We start from the raw sequence: 20,495 nt of genomic DNA on the forward strand, positions 1-20,495 counted from the left end.
TGTGCTTCTTTATATCATGGATTTATATGCTTCTTTATATCATGGATGTCAATGGTTACAGATATTCAGTTAGTGTCTTGATGTCTTCTTTTGTGTTTAAAAAAAAATGGTGTGGAACAAGTCAATGATGAGAGTATTTTAGTTTTTGGCCAAACTCTTTAAGTCTTTTGAATACGTCAGGCTGCTGTAATCAACCCATTGTAATGTTTTTTCAGTAAATATTTTGTATTTTAGGTAATTTTATAAGGTGAAGTTTTAAAAGTAACTTCAAAGTAAAGTAGTTAGTAATATGATTACTTTTTACAATAAGTAATTAGTAATGTAATCAGATTATACTTTTTGATTGGTAGTCAGTAATTTGTAATAATTTTTTAAAGTAACTTACCTAACACTGGTAAGGAGACAGATTAGACAGTGTATACATTTTTAAAACATTGTCTTGTGACTGTCTAGTGACCTTATTCTGCAATGCAGAAATGCACTCATTGTGTGATATTTTCAAAACATTTAGATTCAGTTGCCTATAAGAAAAATCACTGGGAAAAAACTAAATGGTCAAAGTACTTGCTCTTTAAACAACTGTGTTTATGAATATACATAAAAAGAAAATATCAGTTTGCAACATCAAGCAGCATAACAAGCTGTGTTTATTGTCTATAAATGAATAGAAGTGAATGAGGCAGCAGTCTCGGGACAATAAGATTCCAATAGCTGCGCCCACTTGAATATGAAGAATACAGTAAATTGGAAATAAAAGGGGAAAAAACTACTTCAGCTTGTTTTTATGTTTGTTTTTTTGCAACTTGTTCAAGCACTTGAATAGAAAGCATTCTATGACAGCACTCATCACCAAGGAGGACGCCTGTGCCAAAAAACACTGCAGCCCAACTCGGCCTAAACAGGCTAAATTGGATTTTTGTCCAGGATTGGGTGTCAAGGTATCTTCTGAATGTTAAAGAGAAGTGTAGCTGCTTGGGGCAGTTCACATATCTTGACTTTTGCACGTGTGCAAGTTGAAAACCACAAGTCCCATTTAAAAACCTCGAGTTACGTGACAAGAACTGATTAATCAGCTTCATGCTTTGTATGAACATTGCTTTTACTGTGTCTTTTGACTACATTAATGGATCCCTGTTAAATTAAATCATTAACTTCTTGCTAATTTTGTAGTAATATCTTATTATGAACTAAAGCCATATTACACCTTTATTAAGTTGTGCCAATAACATTTGAAACCATAAAATGCATGGCGACTGTTCAAAGGTTTGAATAATGACACTGAAGGAGGAACATGGCAGTAATGCAAAACTCAGTATTGTGCACAACATAAGTCACATTTAGAGCTTGGAAAAATGTGAGCAAGAACTGTTGGATTGAATCACTCATCCTGATTAAAATGACACCAGGAAGTTTTGCTCAGGGATAACATCCCAGCATGGCTCCCGTTTGAGTTTCTTCTAAGCTTCCATTCTGGTGAAGGCAATAAAACGATCTGCCATGTTTACACTGTGATCCGCGCTGATATTTCATCTGTCTTGGCGACCATAAGCTTATAGCGATCAGTATCTTCTCTGACAGCTCTTAGACAGTCTAGTTTTTCTCTTGCTCTTGTGTTATCTGCAGTGGTGGAAAATCATGCTCATGTTAATGTGCCATTACTTGGCAAAAAATGTAGTGCAAGTAAAATAAGTATCTGTTCTACACACAACTCAAAATATGAGTAAAAAGTAGTACCTCTAAAAGTACTCAAGAGTAGTGAGTAATGAGTATTATGCTGTGAATTTGTTTCTAACTTGTAGCATGAAAATTAAAAATGTAGCTTCTTGATGTATTTGCATACAGAGCGATGTAATTAGAGGCAAACATCTAGCTGTCACAATATGTTTATTGTGCACTTTAAATCCTGACTAACAAGCTATGAGTGCACTGTAAAAAATGCTGGGTTTAGGCATGAGACAATAACCAGTTTCAAGGTTTACCGCGGTTTGGAAAAGTCAAGGACTATTACCACTAAAATGTTCTGTTATACCGTTCCTAATATGTAAGGGCTATTTAATGTATTTTTTATGTGTCGTAAAGAAATATGTTTTTGGAACTAATTAAGAGGACAAAAGTTTTTTTCACCATTTAACCTGACATGTTTACTGTATTAGAATATTATAAATGTTTCTTGAAACTGTGGTATTTTTATCCAATATTATCATACCATCAGAAACTTATACCTGCCCATGCCTAGCTGATTTTCATGTTGTCCCAACAAAAATCAAATAAGTTATCTTAGTTTTTCTTGCAGATTTAAGTGAATTGGACATAAAGAGCTCTATTTTAACAATTTAGGTGCAAAGTCTAAAGTGCATGGGGTCCACTTTTGCTATTTTAAGGATGGAAAAATACAGTTTGCTTTGCGGTGCATGGTCTAACAGGGTTGTGCTTATTCTCTTATTGAGTTATGGGTGTGTTTTGAGCATAAATAGCGCTAAACCAATCAGAGCCTCATCATTCCCTTTACATTGCGGAAAGTGGAAAAAGTGAACGCTTTACTAGCAAGTTAAACAGACCATCTACAGCGAGAAAAAAGAACAAGTCTATTGTTTTACTCTTTACTTTACTCCTATACTTTTGTGGATAAAGAAGAAATTTTGTACGCACTCTACTGAAGACCTACATTAGCCTACATGTTTAATTTTGTTTGTTAAGCGCAAAGATTTGTTTCAAAACTATTTCTAAATTCAGTTCTAATTTTTAGCAAACAAATAAATGAACAATAATAATGAAGTGTGGTCAAAAATCTTAGTACACACCTTCTTATGCCCCATATATTGATACATGCGTCTCCAAAACCCATCAGGTGGACAAATCTAAGCTTGTTTTTATTAAAACAAATACAAATATGCATTTAATAACACTGCGAATAATAATAACATTATACAAAAGCAAATTGTCATAAATAAACTGAAAAAAGGGCCGTTGCAGTGGCGCAGTAGGTAGTGCTGTCACCTCACAGGAAGAAGGTCGCTGGTTAGAGCCTCGGTTGGGTCAGTTGGCGTTTCTGTGTGCAGTTTGCATGTTCTCCCTGCTTTCGCGTGGGTTTCCTCCGGGTGCTCCGGTTTCCCCCACAGACCAAAGACATGCAGTACAGGTGAATTGGGTAGGCTAAATTGTCCATGGTGTATAAGTGTGTGTGGACGTTTCCCAGAGATGGGTTGCAGCTGAAAGGGCATCCGCTGTGTAAAAACGTGCCAGATAAGTTGGCCGTTCATTCCCTGACATGAAGGCAGTTGTTTTTATATTTATGTTGAAAATAATACTTTTTAAAATATTTTAATCCTTTAATTGTTTTCCATTTGTAAAGCTATTTGCGTATTGTGCTGTACATCTTGTGTGTATTAAGCAATGTGAACGCATTTAAGGCGTACAACCAACGCGCTCTGCGCTTGACATTTGACCAGCTTTTAGCTAGTCAGTTGCACAGTCTAGTTCCTCAAAATAGCAATGTGCCAACAGTGTGCCTTCACACACCTCCTTTTCTAGACCAGCACACCCAAGTCCACAGAGCAGCACAAATGGATAAGCTATTTAAACAAAGTGTCACAAAGCAGGAAAATTAGGGTTGCTTTAGTCTGAAAATAGCAACAAATCGCACCAAACCTATCTTGCACCCTATTGCGCCGGGTGATTGATAGGTCCCAAAAACAATTGAGTTGTCCCCCAAATAACTCAAGAATTATGTTGATTCAGCTCATGTTAAATAAGTAGTTTGAACAAGCAGCAAAAAATCTTTTTTTGAGTGTGTCCAGCTGCTTGCGCAAAGTGACAAACTTTGTTTAAGTTGGTAGAATACATGCATGTTTGTGCATGTGTTTGAAAACGTAACATTCTGTATTGAATTAAGCTATTGTATAAAGCCAACTAGGGATTTCAGTCATCATACAATTGGAGTATTGGACACTTAGTTTAATACTTTCACACTGTACATGTTTAAGCTTTTATAAAGTGTCCGTATAATGTTATGAAGTTGGTCTGTCTGGTGTGATTTTTCTGTGAGCGTTTTGATTATCGTACTTATGGTACGAATAATATTACTTAGCCAATCACAGTAGACAATAAAAATAAAGTATTTTTTGATAAATAGTGGTGTAAATGTACTGATATAGCACAAAAATAGTAATAGAATACCGTAATAATTTTTAAAACTGCTTTTTCATTTTTAAACCTACTTAGTAAAGTACAACTCTTGAGAAAAACACTCAAATATTGGTCAGCTGACGATTCTCCAGCTACAAATTATTAGTTTAAATAACAATGAATACAGCTGTATAAATACAGAAGAGTGTCTCATAGTGATAAAAGTGCTATTGTTTATTGTTGCATTCAATGCCGTGCAATAAAAGTAGGTAGACTGTTCACAGTCATCAATCATGGAATTAACTTTTACGAACCGTAAACAGACTACAGATTGAATATATCACAAACATATGTGACTGAGATTGTGTATGTGAACTCAGATGTGTTCAGCCACGAAAAGGTCATGTGATTTTATTGCCTTCATGTTTCCTTTGCCAGTCAAAAACGAAGACGTAAAGAGTATAATGATCAGACTGCCTACTGATTGTGTCCTATAACCAAGTGTCCTATTACCATAAAAGCTCAAAGCAGAGAGTGGTTATCAGGCTATGATGCATTTAGTATCTCCAGTGTCTATAAGCTTTCTTTCTTCAGAGCCTCTGGCGAGAGTCCATTCATCCATCAGCAACATCATACTCCATTTAACTTGATAAGCTATTTTCCAGCCCTGTGCTTCAACTCAAGGCTGCCTAGCACTGACGTAACAATGTTAAAGAAGGCTGTTGTCACTCTGCAGTTGATTTAAATATCTTTCTTATTCATATATGATTTAGATTTTTTGCACTATAAGCAGTTAGATCAGAATGAAAAAATTACATTTAGCTTCATATAAAATGAATGTGTGGATTACACTATTGAGGAAGTATTACACAGTTTATATATTTTTTTTCATTTAAGTATTACTGAAAATCATATCGGTGCACATTGCTTGTAAAAATTTGAGACTGTTAAGGAATGCTTAACTTAAATAATAAACAAATACGAAAATAATAATTAGTAGTGCTGTCGCCTCACAGCAAGAAGGTCGCTGGGTCGCTGTTTTGAGCCTCGGCTGGGTCAGTTGGCGTTTCTGTGTGGAGTTTGCATGTTCTCCCTGCATTCGCTTGGGTTTCCTCCTCGTGCCCTAGTTTCCCCCACAAGTCCAAAGACATGCAGTACAGGTTAAATGGGTAGGCTAAATTGTCCGTAGTGTATAAGTGTGTGTGTGAATGAGTGTGTGTGCATGGATGTTTCCCAGAAATGAGTTGCAGCTGGAAGGGCATCCGCTGCGTTAAAACGTGTAATCCGCTTGGCAAGTACAGGAACAATTCATTCATTCATTTATTTTCTTTTTGGCGTCGTCCCTTTACTCATCAGGGGTCACCACAGCGGAATGAACCACCAACTTATCTAGCAAATGTTTTACACAGTGGATGTCCTTTCAGCTGCAACCCTTCACAAGTACACACATACACTCTCATTCACACTCATACACTGCAGCCAATTTAGCTTACCCAATTTACCTGTACTGCATGTCTTTGGACTGTGGGGGAAACTGGAGCACCTGGAGAAAACCAACGGGAACATGGGGAGAACATGTAAACTCCACACAGAAATGCCAACTGACCCAGCCGAGGCTCCATCCCGCAGCCTTCTTGCTGTGAGGTGACAGAGCTACCTACTGCACCACCGCGCCACCCCACAGAAACCATTATATTTTAATAAACATTTTTAAATTTTAATGATATTTCATGATGTAAACTTTTTTTATAACACTGTTGATCAAGTAAAGCCTTGGTCCAGCTTCACATAGATGATAATAGTAAATTGAAACTGTCAGTTCAGTTTTCAGAGTTTGCATTCAGTTTAGTTCAGTTCAGTGTGGTTTAAAATTCACTGCTGAGAGTTCAAACACTGAAGAGCAAATCCATTGATGCGCAGCTCCACGGGTCCCGAACAATGCAAGCCAGTGGCGACAGCGGCAAGGAAAAAACTTCAACAATTGACGAAGGTGAAGAATTAAAAAACCTTGAGAGAAACAAGGCTTGACCATTGGGCACGACTATTTCTCCTATGGCCAAACGTCTTGTGCAGAGCTGCAGTCTAGGTGCCAAAGGTATGAGGCTAGTCTTAAGCCTTGTCTGTGAATTTTATAAAATATTAATAGGTGCAAAATGTTACTGTTTCAGTTGCATTAAATATTGGAATCTTTTTCAAACAAAATATTGATATCTTTTCCTGATGTAAGCATTTCAGACTGTAAGACTAAATTCTAATGTTGAATAATTCATCTAATTTAATATTGTATAAAAACAAACAATGTTTTATGAATTATCATGGTGTTATGATGAACAGTCAGTGCATTGCTTTGACTGTTAAGACCAGAGATGCACAAACTTGGGCCCGCTGGCTAAAGTTGGTCCATGGTAACCTTTGACTTGGCTCTTTGTCCCATCTGAGAAGAGACGAAAAATGTATTCAACTCCACTTTCTTATATATGTGATTGTTTATGCTTTTATTGCATAAGTTATCGTTTCAAACATTATACTGCATTAGTTAATACGATTTAATTAATGTTTTTAATAAATTAGGAAATGACCCATGACAACTTTAATATTGTTTTGGTATATTTACTTCGGCTCACGGCTCTCAATAATATTTGGTTTTTGGCCCTTTATGAAAAAGTTTGGCCATTCCTGGTTTAGACAATACCCATAATGGACCACATTAGAAAGATCATGTTAAGCAGTTCTATATGTGAGTAACATCTAACCTCAGCAAAAAAAATATATACAGTTAAAGATGAAATTATTACCCCCGCTTTTGAATTTTCTTTTCTTTTTCAAATATTTCCCAAATTATGTTTAACAAAGCAAGGGGATTTTTACAATGAGTACAATATATGATCATATTTTTAATTCTGGAGAAAGCTTTATTTGTTTTATTTCAGCTAGAATAAAAGCAGTTTTAATCTATTTTAAGGTCATATTATTAGCCCCTTTAAGCTATTTTTTTTTCGAGTCTACAGAACAAACCATCGTTAGACAATAACTTGCCTAATTACCCTAACCAGCCTATTTAACCTAATTAACCTAGTTAAGCCTTTAAATGTCACTTTAAGCTGTATAGTAGTGTCTTGAAAAATACCTATATTATTTACTGTCATCATGGCAAAGATAAAATAAATCAGTTATTAGAAATGAGTTATTAAAAAAATTATGTTTAGAAATTAGTTAAAAAATCTTCTCTCCATTAAACAGAAATTGGGGAAAAAATAAACATGGAGGCACATAATTCTGACTTCAACTGTATATGAATTGTTACATATATAATTGGCTCATAATTGTATTTAGGTTGCGTTGGCTCCCTTATGGATAACTGTGATCAATGAATCAACAAAGTGGCTTGACATTACAGTTATCATGCCATTTATTTAAACATTCCTTTTTATTTGAGATGTTTTTGATCCAGATCGAGTTAGTGAAGCTTCTCCCTCATGAACTGTTTCTGCACCAGTCAACCGTGAGATCTGAGGAACTTTCTAAAAACATTCCTGATCTCAATTCTGATGTGTCTTAGTGCTTAAGTCAGGTTTACTGTTAGTTCACAACATGAGCAAAACCCAAAAAAGGCATGTTCACCTTTATTTCCCCTCTCAGTGCATACCTGCAGGGATTACACCGGCCCATCTTCCTTACTTTAACACTCCTAATTGATCCCAGAGTTCCCTCTACAAGCATTGTTGGACATGTAGTGAAAGATTGGATGAAACAGTAAAAATAAAATGTTATCACTTTTATCACTGTGATATTTCAAGGACATTCCTTATTTGTGCAAGAAAACACCATCAATTGTTTTTGTGCTACTCTTTTATTCACAAATTTTCAAACTATGCATGTTATAAAGTTAGTTTGCTTTACCCCTTTGTGTACAAGTACAGCTTTTTTTTCTGAAAAGCTTCAATTTGCCACAAAGCCTTTGTGGACAAAAGCATTTTTCAGATGGCTCCAACAAAAACTGCTTCTGTTGTGGATGGGATTCATTATTGTTGTTGTTATACCTGTGTCCAATCTCAAACAAAAGTTGTGAGACCAGAAATGCTGAAAATATTTGTACATGGCTGCGATTTAGTCATTTTGTGATCCAGACGCTGTTCAAATATTAATTTGCTTATTTTACAACAGGTCAAAGCGACCCACCCCAGTTCCAATTGCCACACCAAGAATTGAATCTCCGATGCCTGTGATTCCTCATCAGAAGGTCTGTCAATAATTATGCATACCTGTATTCTGCGACTGTTACTGTATGTCCATGCATTCAGATGTTTTAAATCAAGCACTCCACATTTACATTCAAATAGTATTATTTAAGCCTCAAAACAAGCTTTAGTTGAAATCTGCAGTTGAAAGGGACTTTTTTTCTTTTACAGGATTATGGTAATGATTTTTAAGAGGCTAAAATGATAGCTGCAAATGCCTTTCGGATATTCTTTATGTTCTGCAATCATAAAAAGCCTTATGTCGCCCCCTGCTGTTCTTCACTTTGCACCGCGTAATTGTATAGTTTGGCATTGAATTGCAAACGCAATTTTAGAAACTCAAAGGAGCCATGCTTTTAATTATAAAACTTCTGTTTAAGAATCTTGACTTGTATGTTCACTTGCATTCAAACATTTGGGATCAGTATTTTAAGAAATACTTTTGTATAGTATTCATTCCTGTTCATCAAAAAAGTTAGATCAAAAATTTCCCAAATATTAAATAGCTAATAAATAAACTTGATTGGATCTGAAGGGTCATGTGATACTGAAGACTTGTAGTGACTTACATTTTACATTATTTTATAAATATAAGTATTTTATTAATTTTTTTTATTTATTTATTTAAAAATTTGTGTAATATTTTTAAGTATAACAGTTTTTATAGTAGTTTTATAGTAAACAAAGGCAGGTTTTTGAGAACAAGTCTAAATAAAATGTTATAAAGTAATTTAGAAAGTTTGTTTTCTGAAATTTTCTGAAGTTTATTTAGGCAAGACAAGTTTATTTATATAGCACATTTCATACACTATGGTAATTCAAAGTGCTTTACATAAACAGGAATAAAAGAAATATATAAGAAAAGTATATAAGAAAGTATAAGAAAATAAAAACTAGAAAAAATAAAAATTATTAGAAACTGATAAAAATAGATTAAAATGTGTTAAAACAGGTTTTAAAGGAATGAAAAAGAAAAGAAAGACAGCATATATATATATATATATATATATGTATATATATATATATTTCTACAAAATGTCCTGGATGTTATTTTCCATTCTCATTCTCAGCTTTCCTCTCCTTCTCGCTGCTTTCTTTCTCAATACTTTTCTCCACACACACATACACCTCTTTTTTAAGGATCATCCTGTGCAAATAAATGGGGCTCTCTCATCTTCTGCTGAGACAAACTCATGCAAAAACACCAGCCCATCCTATAGCTCTGTGCTGAGCAGTAGCGGAGAGACTTCTGTGCCTGCTCAGGGGCATTTAGCTGCTCCGAGGGACAAATCCAGCTCCAGACAGAAAAGCCAGCAGTATAACTCCCCCATCGGCCTGTACTCTGCTGAGACACTGAGAGAAATGGCCATGTTGCAGGAAAGAGCAAAGGGCTCGGGGTCAGGCATGACTAGCGGGTATGTAATCAGACATAGAGCGAAACTTGACACTAGCAGCCATGTGCGGTTAAACATAACCAATTCTATGAGAAAAAATTTGATAATTGCTAAATTAATTAAACAGGTAATGCTGTAGATTACAGCCTGCAAATCACAGAGCAAGTTTACTGAATTTAGAATGTTTAATGAATGTACAGATACAGTTTTTGTTTTGTAATAATAGTGCACCTAAAGGGAACATACATGTAAATATAAGGAGATATAATAGTATTAAAATAATAGTAAAAGCTTTGGGGAAAGAAGGAGGTAATAGGCACCACTTTAATTTACAGACCATTATGATTTATTTCAGAATTTGCATTATTATGCTGCTTGCCATTAATGTGCAGCGTTGCTGAAACCCACCTTATGACTTTTCAGCACAAATCACAATACAAAATACCTCAGCGCTATATAGGTCTACTATACTTTTTCAAAATAATGTTATCAGACAATGATTTTGGATGGTTGGAGAGATCTAAAAAGATTTTATAGGAAACATTTTTAAATGTGAATCCTTCAAAATGCCAGAATTTGTATTAAAAGTAAACCTTAGACAAGTTTTAGACTTTTAGCTTATGTAGTATTAATTTCAGATTGTGTTTTTTACTGTTATAATTGTTTTTAGAAAAGTTATATTTATAAAATGATCTGGTTTTGCCATGAAATAGCTAGGGAGACTGATATGGCAATAAATTCAACATTCTCCCTCTCGTTACTATAATGCTATAAACAAAATTTGAAAAGGCTAGGCAAATTGAAATTTGCAAATAGAATTTTCTCCATAATTATTGCAATTATTGCATAATGTTTGTAGGGTTAGGCAAATGGTAAATATATCATTTATGTGACATTAATAAATATAGCTTATTTTTACAAAAAGAATGCTGTACTTTCAGGTGTACTGGCCATGTAAATTGCAGGTTGTAATATCTAAAGCATTACCATTAGGCACAATCACTGTTGTGGTTATAACTCAGGCCCACCTGGTTGCTAATTTTGCTCTTTGACAGAAGAATGGCAGCGGTCATGCAGCATTCAGAAAAGACAGGTTACATCTGTTACATTGACTCCACTCCCCACTGCAGACAAGAGAGAGAGAGATCTAGTTAAGGCTTCAAGCCTCTGAATGAATGCACAAGACAAATTTGAGCTGACGCTTCAGTTTTCCCTTCAGTGGCCCTCCTTCAGGTACAATGATCGGGGTATAGGAGATGATGCGTCCACCAGAGGACTCAAAGTGAAAAGTTAGCTGTAAGAATGGATTTTAAAGCTTTATTCAGTAGTTTGAGGTCAATAAGACATGTTTCTTTTGAAAGAAAATACAAATTATGTTCAGAGAGCATAAATTAAATTGATTAAAAGTAAAGGGATTAATAATGCTGCAAAAGCTTTGTGTTTCAAATAAATGATGTTCTTTTAAACATTCATGTCTTTGACAGTTTCTAGGTAACATCTTTTTCTGTCTATTTTCTATTCTTTCTTTTTTACATAATAATGTTGCTCTGCTTCTTTAAGATATTGTTTTTTTATCATCTTTTCCCTCTTCTAACAGAATTCTACTCTGACATTCCAAGACACTTTCTTTCGGTGTCTTCATTTACAAGTCGTGTGGATAAAAGTGTCTGCCAAATTAATGATTGTAAATACAAATATTAAATATTAAAGCTACTGGAATATTCAGTAGCAAAACTATGCATTAGCCAGAAATGTCATATAATCATTTATAAAAACATTTACCATAAAAATACTGAAAGATTTTTTTCTCAACTTAAGTATTTCTTAATAAGCTAATCAGCATCTTAGAAAGATTTCTGAAGGATCGTGACACTAAAGGCTGAAGTAATAAATGTTTTGCTTTGCAAATGCGGGTATAAAAAGACATCTTTAAAGAACAGACTTCTAGATCTCATTGTTTTGAGCAGTAGTCTTTTTGCTTTATTGTTTCTCTAAAAAAAAAAAAAAAAAAAAAACTCTGCAAGCCGTCATTTTGAGACATTAAAAGCACTGTATATCACTTTCCCAGTTTGACCGTTTCAGTTCCACCTTGTAACCTCAAAGCAATGCACTTTGGCTGTACTGTAGTGGATTAGGGGAATGGATGACATTGTCCTGTACCCCTCTCCGTTTACTCTCTTCCTCATACGAGTCAAAAAGGGTCTCGGCGTGTGTCACAGCACAGAGGAAATCTCAGGCTGTGGAGTGATACAGTTACACAGTCACTATAGAGACTGGTCAGGGAGCACCTGTTGCAGCGCTCGCTATAAAAGGCTATGGAATGTCAGGGTTCAGTTTCTTAACTTCACCGATACTGCATCCCCCTCACTCCCTCCTTACACATCTTTGCAAGGAGGCTCTCACATTAAAACCCATTTTTCTTTTTCAATGATTTATTTGTTTGTCCTTTTGAAAATGATTCACTATTGTGTGAGCACAAATATGTTGTTTTTAGTCTGGCAAACACACATACACACACTCAAACTGAAGAATGGTTTTACTTCTTAAAGAGATTCTAAAATGTTCATTAAAAACATAAAGCTGTCATTGTTTTCTAATCCTCAAGTTGTTGTTTTATTGTGATAAACTATAAAAATGGTACTTTGCAAAATCTTGGCCTTCAGACATTTAATGGAAGTCTGTGAATTTGATCAACTGTTTGTGTTACCAACATTTCTCTAATTTTCTTTCTATTGTGTTCAGCTTAAGACTAAAACTTAAACTTGTATAGATTTGAAAAATGTTTAGAGTGTGTATAATTAATTTTTGGCTGAACTATCAATCTGAAATATGTGTGAACTGTGTAATTTCTGTTCTACAAGTAGAACTGACATATTTGAGTATGCCAAAAGGGGAAACTTTAACTAAATCAATGGAATCCCAGGCTTATTAAATGTAAATGCATGACTTCCTCTATATTTCTGCAAAGTGAAACACATTGTTTCTCATAACAGTTACAGTGCTCAGCATACTGTATATAAGTTCACCCCTCAAAAATCTATTTTTTAAATTCATATTTTTAATAGGAAGCTATACAATATTATATTTGTGCATTAGATTAGTCAGAAGCCAAATCTGGAGCTTATGTAACAAAATAACTTATAATAACAGTCCAAAAACTAGTACACCCAAATTAATATGTTCTAGAAAAATATTAAATTCAAATTGGAAAAAAAGGAAGAATCAAGAGAAGCAAAAAATGTTACAATTTTGTAGATTGTAATTTAATTTTTTTATTTTTTGTAATATTTAGCTTGAATTTAATTGTATTATCTTTTAATTTCTAAATATGTTTGGTGACTAAAATATTGTTATAATAAATATATCTGTTTAATAAACCTCTTTGTTTAAATGCACCAAAATACATTGCCTATATTCACTGAGAAATGAAGAAAAATATTAATTTTCAATACGTGGTGTACTCAATTATGCTGAGCATCGTATAAGTTCATAAATGAATTATCAAGATGGATATTTACATGACATACTATAGTTGGAGTATTTTGAGATCAAAACATTGTATAATAATCTCTCATCAAATTTGAGTGAAAGGGACAAAAGTTATTAGTGTTGTATTACCTTAACCGTACGTTTCACATGCAAACCACTGTGGAATATGTTTATAGGTCCTACATTGTTGCTGTTTTGCACCAATCTAGTCAGAGTCAGAGTGGATAACCTGGGGAAAATGGGAAATGTTTGTCAACTAATTATTTTACAGTTTGGCTCTCAGTACTGTCACCTTTAGAATACATCTTATAAGATTCCACACATTGAGAAGCATTCATCAGCACAATGCTTCACTGTTAAACTTAAAATGAGTTGCTAACCAATGCACTTGTTTCTTTTTCCTTTTGCCCCTTGTAGGTTATTACCCACGCTCCTGCCAAGTTAGTAACAGCCTCCTGGCATAGCATTGTAGTGCTCTGTGTGGTATACATGCATGGAATTGTTTGGAACTGCCTTTGTGGTGTCTTATCAACAATAAAGTGTGGTTAGTGAGATTTGTCTTCCTGTGCAAACAGAGCTTGCTTTAATGGTCCACTAATGCTTAATGTAAACCTATACTACAACACAGTGAAACAGAATCTGTGCTGGGTATATATAAACGTACTGCTTGGGTATATGTATTTATGAGGAACCTAGCACTGTGATGTTGTGTGTGAGTGTGTTTCAGGAGGATAGAGGTTTGCTTTGCTTAGTGTAGAGAATGTGTTTGTCGTAATTTCGTTTGTGACAATGTTTTTAGTGTTTGGGTTGGGAATCAAAAATTGGTTCTTATGCTGAATTCACACCATGGTGAAATTGATGGATTTACAGATAGAATACAGCTTTTACAACTTAATTTCAAACTGCAATTATATGTGGTTTGCAATCCATTTTAAATACTTTTTTTTTTTAGATTGGGTTGTGCACAGCTTTGTTGCATATGCTACAGTACACATGAGAAGCTGTTTGTAGACAAAATGCTGAATGTTTTTTCCAATTTATTAAAAACGCAAAACTTACAATTTAATTTTTGTGAATGGTGAAGATTGCAACATTGAATTAACCCATGCAAGTAACTGTTGGTTAGGGGTGTGAACCTACACTGGTCTCACAGTTCGGTTCGGTGACGATTATCATGCCATCGATTCGCTTCAATTCGATATCTCGGTGCATCACGGTGCATTGACAATGCTTTCTATAAACAATTAGATTTTTTCTTCAACACAATAATTTTTTTAAATCAAAATCTTTAAATATACTAATATTTGTATATTATTTGTAATACAATATCATAATACAAGCAGTAATATATATGAACTGTATATTTTATTTGATCTGCTCAAAGAAAACACTCTTTTTGAATGTTTCAAAGAAAACTCCAATCACAGGTAATCCGTAATAGACACAGTGGACAAAACTGACAACTCATGCACGCTCGTGTCTGGATCCACAATTATCACTTTAACAGCCGAGAGGAGAAGAAAAGTTACCTCCCAAACAGGCCAACACAGCGGATCAAATGTCCAAAGTGTGTGTGAGAGAGAGATGGAGTTTTACGGCATCTCTCTCTAAATAGCGGCTCGTGTGCTGTTCCTTCTTCGGTGTCAACAAAAGACTTTCCAGCAAATTCACAAGCTGTTAAACTGTGCATAATCATCTACCTTTTAAGTAGTAAGAGCATTTTATTTACTCATCCCTCCTTCGCCATAGTATTCTACTGCGACATCGTGCATAGGCGATAAATGACGTCAGTACGTAATAACCGGTTATGATCTATTACTGAACCGATATGGAATTGTCCCCATCTGCATCGCGGTGCACCGTAGAAACAATTCATTCTGACACCCCTACTGTTGGTGCCTTACATCATTGGCATAATATTGATAAAGAGCAATGACGCACATTGTCAAGACAACATCTGTATTGGAAACCCTGTCGCTGCTGTTTTTATGCATGCCAACATAATAGCATTGCTATGAACGAAAGAATGCGACGGGACACAAGAGTGGAGAAACACAGTTATGATGTAATTATTTACAGAAAAATAAATCAGATACACAAATAATCAGATTTAAACTCAGGGTGAACACAGCTCAAGAATCAAAACCAGATTTGTTACATTTTTTCAGATTCCCATCCATGCTTATGTTATGTTGCACTTCCTGCTATAGCGTGCAGTAGTAATGTTTTGCGGTGTAAATGTGTTTTTGAAGCATTGTTTTTGCTAAGCCTTTAATTTATATGTTTGTCTTTAATTACCATCATACATTTTTACTCATTTTGTCTTGCCTTCTGTCATGAATTTCCATGCTGGTCAAGACTGGTCTAATATAAACATGCTGCTAGCTAGCAGAACTGATTGTCCAGCATGATTTTTCTGGCAGCTAATTGAATTCAAGAAGCTTTGTTGAAATGCCAGCATCGAGACATACAGTATGCTGGTATCATCAACTGGTTTCTTACCTTTCACTTTTCCCTGTTCACTTTCCACTCACTCTCTTGCACTGACCTCCATTTGATCTCTCTTGTTTTTGTTTTACACATATCTATCCCTTATCATCACTCCCTCACTTGCACAGCAATGAGTTCCTGCCCAGCTTCAACCCTATAGCACTGAAGGACACTGCCCTCTCCACCAACAAGCCCATCGAGGTGAAGGGGCCTGGAGGAAAGGCCACCATCATCCATGCCCAGTACAACACCCCCATCAGCATGTACTCCCAGGATGCTATAATGGATGCCATCGCTGGTCAGTCCCAGGCCAGGGGTAGCGAAATGTCCGGGTAAGACCCGATGCACCTCCTTTCTTCTCCCATCACCTGCATGACACACGTTTGCCTTAATGCCACGCTTGACTGGGCCAAGCTAATGCTAATGCTCAACAGGCTAAAGACTTCCCAAGGATGTCTGATAGTTTGGAGATGATGTCAATTTAATATAGTTGATTTAATGGTGATGTATATCGTATGATGTGAACATGTCTCTGTATAGAAGCAGAAGGAAGTTTTTTTGATGTTAGCATAAGGTATGTTTACTTTTTGTGGAGCTAGTTGTATTATTGGATGATAGGGATCCTCGGTTGCACAGTATAAGGCAGGGTAAATGGATAAAGTGCTGTTCAATTGTTTTGGGTCATTTGTAAGACTTTAAGACAAAAAACAATGTTCATATTCATCATGGATGCATTTAGTTGATCAAATATGGCATTTAAGACTTTCTTTAACAATCTTTTTATTGAGATGTATTAAAAATAACACCACAATCATATTTACATCCTTGTTTTCAATTAAGAGGAAAAAACAAGAACAATAATAAAAACATACAAAACTAAAAAAGGGATAAAAAAGAAATTAAATAAAAAGGAAAGGGGGGGGGGGGACACATTGTTTAAATTAGGTAGAGATTATTCTAGAAAAAAACTAGAAGAAAAAAAAAACTAGGAGAAATTGTTGAAAATACAAATCATCTGTGGAAAGCATGCACCAAACCATTAATATGACAATGGTTTGTTAAAATAAGTCTTTGGAAATAGGAGGAATATGTTAATATTGTAAGTTAGTGTCAGTTTATTTATTCTTTTCCTGTTTCATTTAGTAGGCAAATTGCTGAAATTTGAATTTGAATTTGAATTGAACAGTATCTATACATTTTCCCCAAAACAATAAGCTTGCCTTTTAACATGTTTGAAATCTTTTCCATAGCTAAACAGAAGCACATAATATTGATCCACTGTACAATATAGGGCCTTTCCATATTCCTCTAGTACAAAGCTATAAGACACTGTGCTTGGAGTATACTTATATCGATAAGTTTACTAGTACTGCTGTGACAATCAATATTTTCACAAGTAATTCCCAAAATAAACATTTACGGTTTCATTGGCAGGTTTATAGATACCATTTCAAAAATGAACATAGCCACCTCTTTCCAAAATTCCTTTTGGCAATCCCACATACAGTTCAAAAGTGTAACTTTTTCAACTGAACATTTGATGCATGTGTTTGGGATACTTGATTTTATTTAACCTGACTGGAGTGATACATGTTCTCATAATCCAGTGGTACTATTAAATGTTAACAATCAAGCTAACAAAGACCTTTAAATCATAATGAGATTTCTCTATTTAAAATAATTGCTGTTTATTTAAACTTTATATTTATCAAAATAAAAGTACAAGTGTAGCACACTTGCCATAAAACTGAGCAGCACAGCTGTTTTCAATAAACTGTTTCTTGGGCACCAAATCAGCATATTTAAATGATTTCTGAAGAATGATATTGTAGATTATATTGTAGGAATAATGGCTGTGGAATTTTAACTGCATTTTTGATCAACTGCATGCAGCTTTTGAGTCTTTAAAAAAAAAAGAATTATTTAATACAATCCTTTAAATAAATTACAAATTCTTATTGACCAAATGCTTTTGAACAGTAGCGTATATGTTTTTATAGTATGTTTGAAAATCTGTACTAATGGGAGTTGTGTATGTGCCTACTTTTTTCCACATCAGTGTCCACTTGGAATATGTTTTATCAGTGATCTACATACTTCCATGTTTCTGGTGTCAGTATTCTGCTTTGAAAATGAGAGATTAGGCTTTCGGTCTTTTATCAGAAGCCACTCTCAAACGCATAACATAGAAGCTTTCTCTAATTTTCCCTCTCTCGCTCCATTCCCAACTATTCATCGCTTCATCCGTCCATCCATCCCATACCCTGTCCCCGCTCTACCTGCGTCCAATCTCAATGGCTCTGCCTGGCAGCAATGAAACTGACTCACAGCTATCGTAAGTAGCCTGATCCATCTGTTTGATATGAGCACTCTCTTTTCGTCTCATCCCTTGCGCATTGCATGCCTGATCACCACATTATCCACTTCCCTCTCATCTCATCCTCTAACCTCCCTTTGATACGCATCTGGAATTTACAAATGCACCTGGTTTTCATGAGCAGAGACTTTTGAAATGGTTGGATTTTTGTTTTCCTTTTTCTATTTAACTGAATGCAAAGATGACCTCATACTACTGGACAGTTCTCATGTCTTTGTTTTAAATGCCTCTTCTGAAGCTCTTAATCTTGCAGATAGGTCACTTTGACAGTATTTGGTGGAAACATGTTTAAATAGTGAGGTTTACAGAAGGAGGGTCTGCTGATCTGAAAATGGACAATCTGAGTGGTTGACTTTAGATGTCAACAAAGCGCTTTCTGAATGCTCTGTTCTGTCATTCTTCTGGGTAAGAGATAAAATTGGTTTAAAATATCCTGTCACAGTGCATTCAGTAGTAATAAGCAAGCTTCTGGCCTCAATGCCCTTGCTTTTCTGTTTATTAGCACATGTACAATATGAAGTATGCTGCATATTCAATCATTATATTTTGAAAAATCTGTATTACAAACAATCTGCTATGCATTATTACACAATAAGTTGGTGAAAAATAGTCATTTGCATCCCATTCATAACTTAAAGTGACTACTTTGCCTAACATTCCCCTGTCATGCTTGAAAAGAACGTGTGTATTTCACAAGACCGACTCTTTCTGTGGTTGCAGTAATCTGCCAGTTAAAGAACGTGTTATAGACAGTGCTTCCCCAGTGTATCAGGCTGTCATCCCCAGTGAAATCGATCAACTTGGGCCCGCTGATTGGGCCAGAAGAGCCGCCCAGCTGCAGTCCAAGTCCTTCCGCGTCCTCGCCCACATTACTGGAACTGAATACAGTGAGTCTGACTGTCAATTTCTTTTAGCTTGATGTTGATTTTAATTCAGAGTGAAGAATCTGACATTCTCTTCTCTTCTTTTCTTTATTGCAGTGCAAGACCCTGATGAGGAAGCTCTGAGAAAGTCAAGGTAGGCATCCAGCAGCAGCATCTGGTGGCCACATATTTGAGTGGTGCTGAAGTCCTCTTAAACTGAGAAAGGCTGATGGAAAAGCTGACATATGATCAGATCTCCCAGTCAAACCCCCTTTATCGGATCTCACTCCGTGTGCTGAACTTGAGTTACACACATTAGATGCATCAGTCTAGTACATGTGAATGCATTCAGAGTAGTTGTGTAAAAAAAGAATGAAACTGCATTTTTTGTAAATTAATATTTTAAAGTATTCATACAGTGTTCAAATAGTTTATAGTTGTATATCTGAATGTTAGCATTTTTCTTAGATTTTTCTAAACTGCTATTCCTGTTTTTGCAAACATATCTATCAAATTTGATATAAAAATAGTATAACATAAACCCATTTACCTAGAAGAGAAGTCCACATGCTTTTTTTGCGACAAAATAATGTAACATTTTTCAAGTTTATTCATCAAGGAGGCCAAAATTAAAAGTATTTAAAAAACAAATTTAATATTTGAGTATCCTTTTTGCACTTACAATTCAGCATTTTGCAATACACACCTTTTGTACGAAAATAAAATGCTTTTTTCCCCTTGTTTTTCATTAAGTAAAAGTAGAAATTCCTAATAATAATACTCTACCTTATTGAAGTGCAGTTACTCAAATACCTTACACCCCTGCTCTGTAGTATTTCACCATATTTTATAAATATTTAGCTATAATGCACACTTTCATTACACATCTGGTACAATGCATTTTTATGAAGAGGAGATTAAGTTGGTATGTGCACATGTGTGTGTTTACATTTACAGTGCCTCAAAGAGATAGTTTAACACTTGAACTTAAAAATGAAAATTTAATATTATCACTTTACTCCTTCATGCAATCCATGATGTAGATTACATTTTTCTTTTCTAGAATAACATTTTTATAGCTGAAATTGTAAAATTAATGTCAATGGCAACTGACATTTTTTTCTTGATAGAAAAAACAAACATATACAGGCAAAACAAAATAAATGCATGTGGCAACTTACCAATATCATTCTATGCAAAAATAATTGTTTACAGCATTATTACCTTTATTGTTTGTAGTAGAGTAGTAGTCAATTATTTGCATTTAATTAATATAAAATAACCACAGGGGCGAAGCAGTGGCGTAGTAGGTAGTGCATTCGCCTCACAGCAAGAAGGTCGCTGTTCGAACCTCAACTCAGTTGGGGTTTCTGTGTGGAGTTTGCATTAGAGATGCGCGGATGGGCTATTATTTCATCCGCAACCGCATCATAAAACTCATCATCCGTCCGCCATCCATCCGCACTAACATTTTTGACCAATTTTTAAAACCGCACCCGCCTGCCATCTGCTGACTGAG

General features: G+C 35.1%; 1 protein-coding gene across 22 annotated transcripts in view; it reads left to right on the forward strand.

Annotated features, from left to right (window-relative positions):
- Nucleotides 1-20,495, forward strand: part of ldb3a (LIM domain binding 3a) — an 86,382-nt gene that overhangs the window by 27,480 nt on the left and 38,407 nt on the right. For 6 of the 22 annotated variants that reach the window (XM_068212948.2, XM_068212947.2, XM_068212946.2 and 3 more), the window contains 2 exon segments: nucleotides 8,290-8,365; nucleotides 9,504-9,778. In XM_068212948.2, coding sequence (XP_068069049.2) covers nucleotides 8,290-8,365; nucleotides 9,504-9,778 — 351 coding nt within the window. 22 annotated transcript variants of the gene reach the window in all.

Source organism: Danio rerio, chromosome 13 (assembly GCF_049306965.1).
Source record: "Danio rerio strain Tuebingen ecotype United States chromosome 13, GRCz12tu, whole genome shotgun sequence".
Lineage (NCBI taxonomy): Eukaryota > Metazoa > Chordata > Actinopteri > Cypriniformes > Danionidae > Danio > Danio rerio.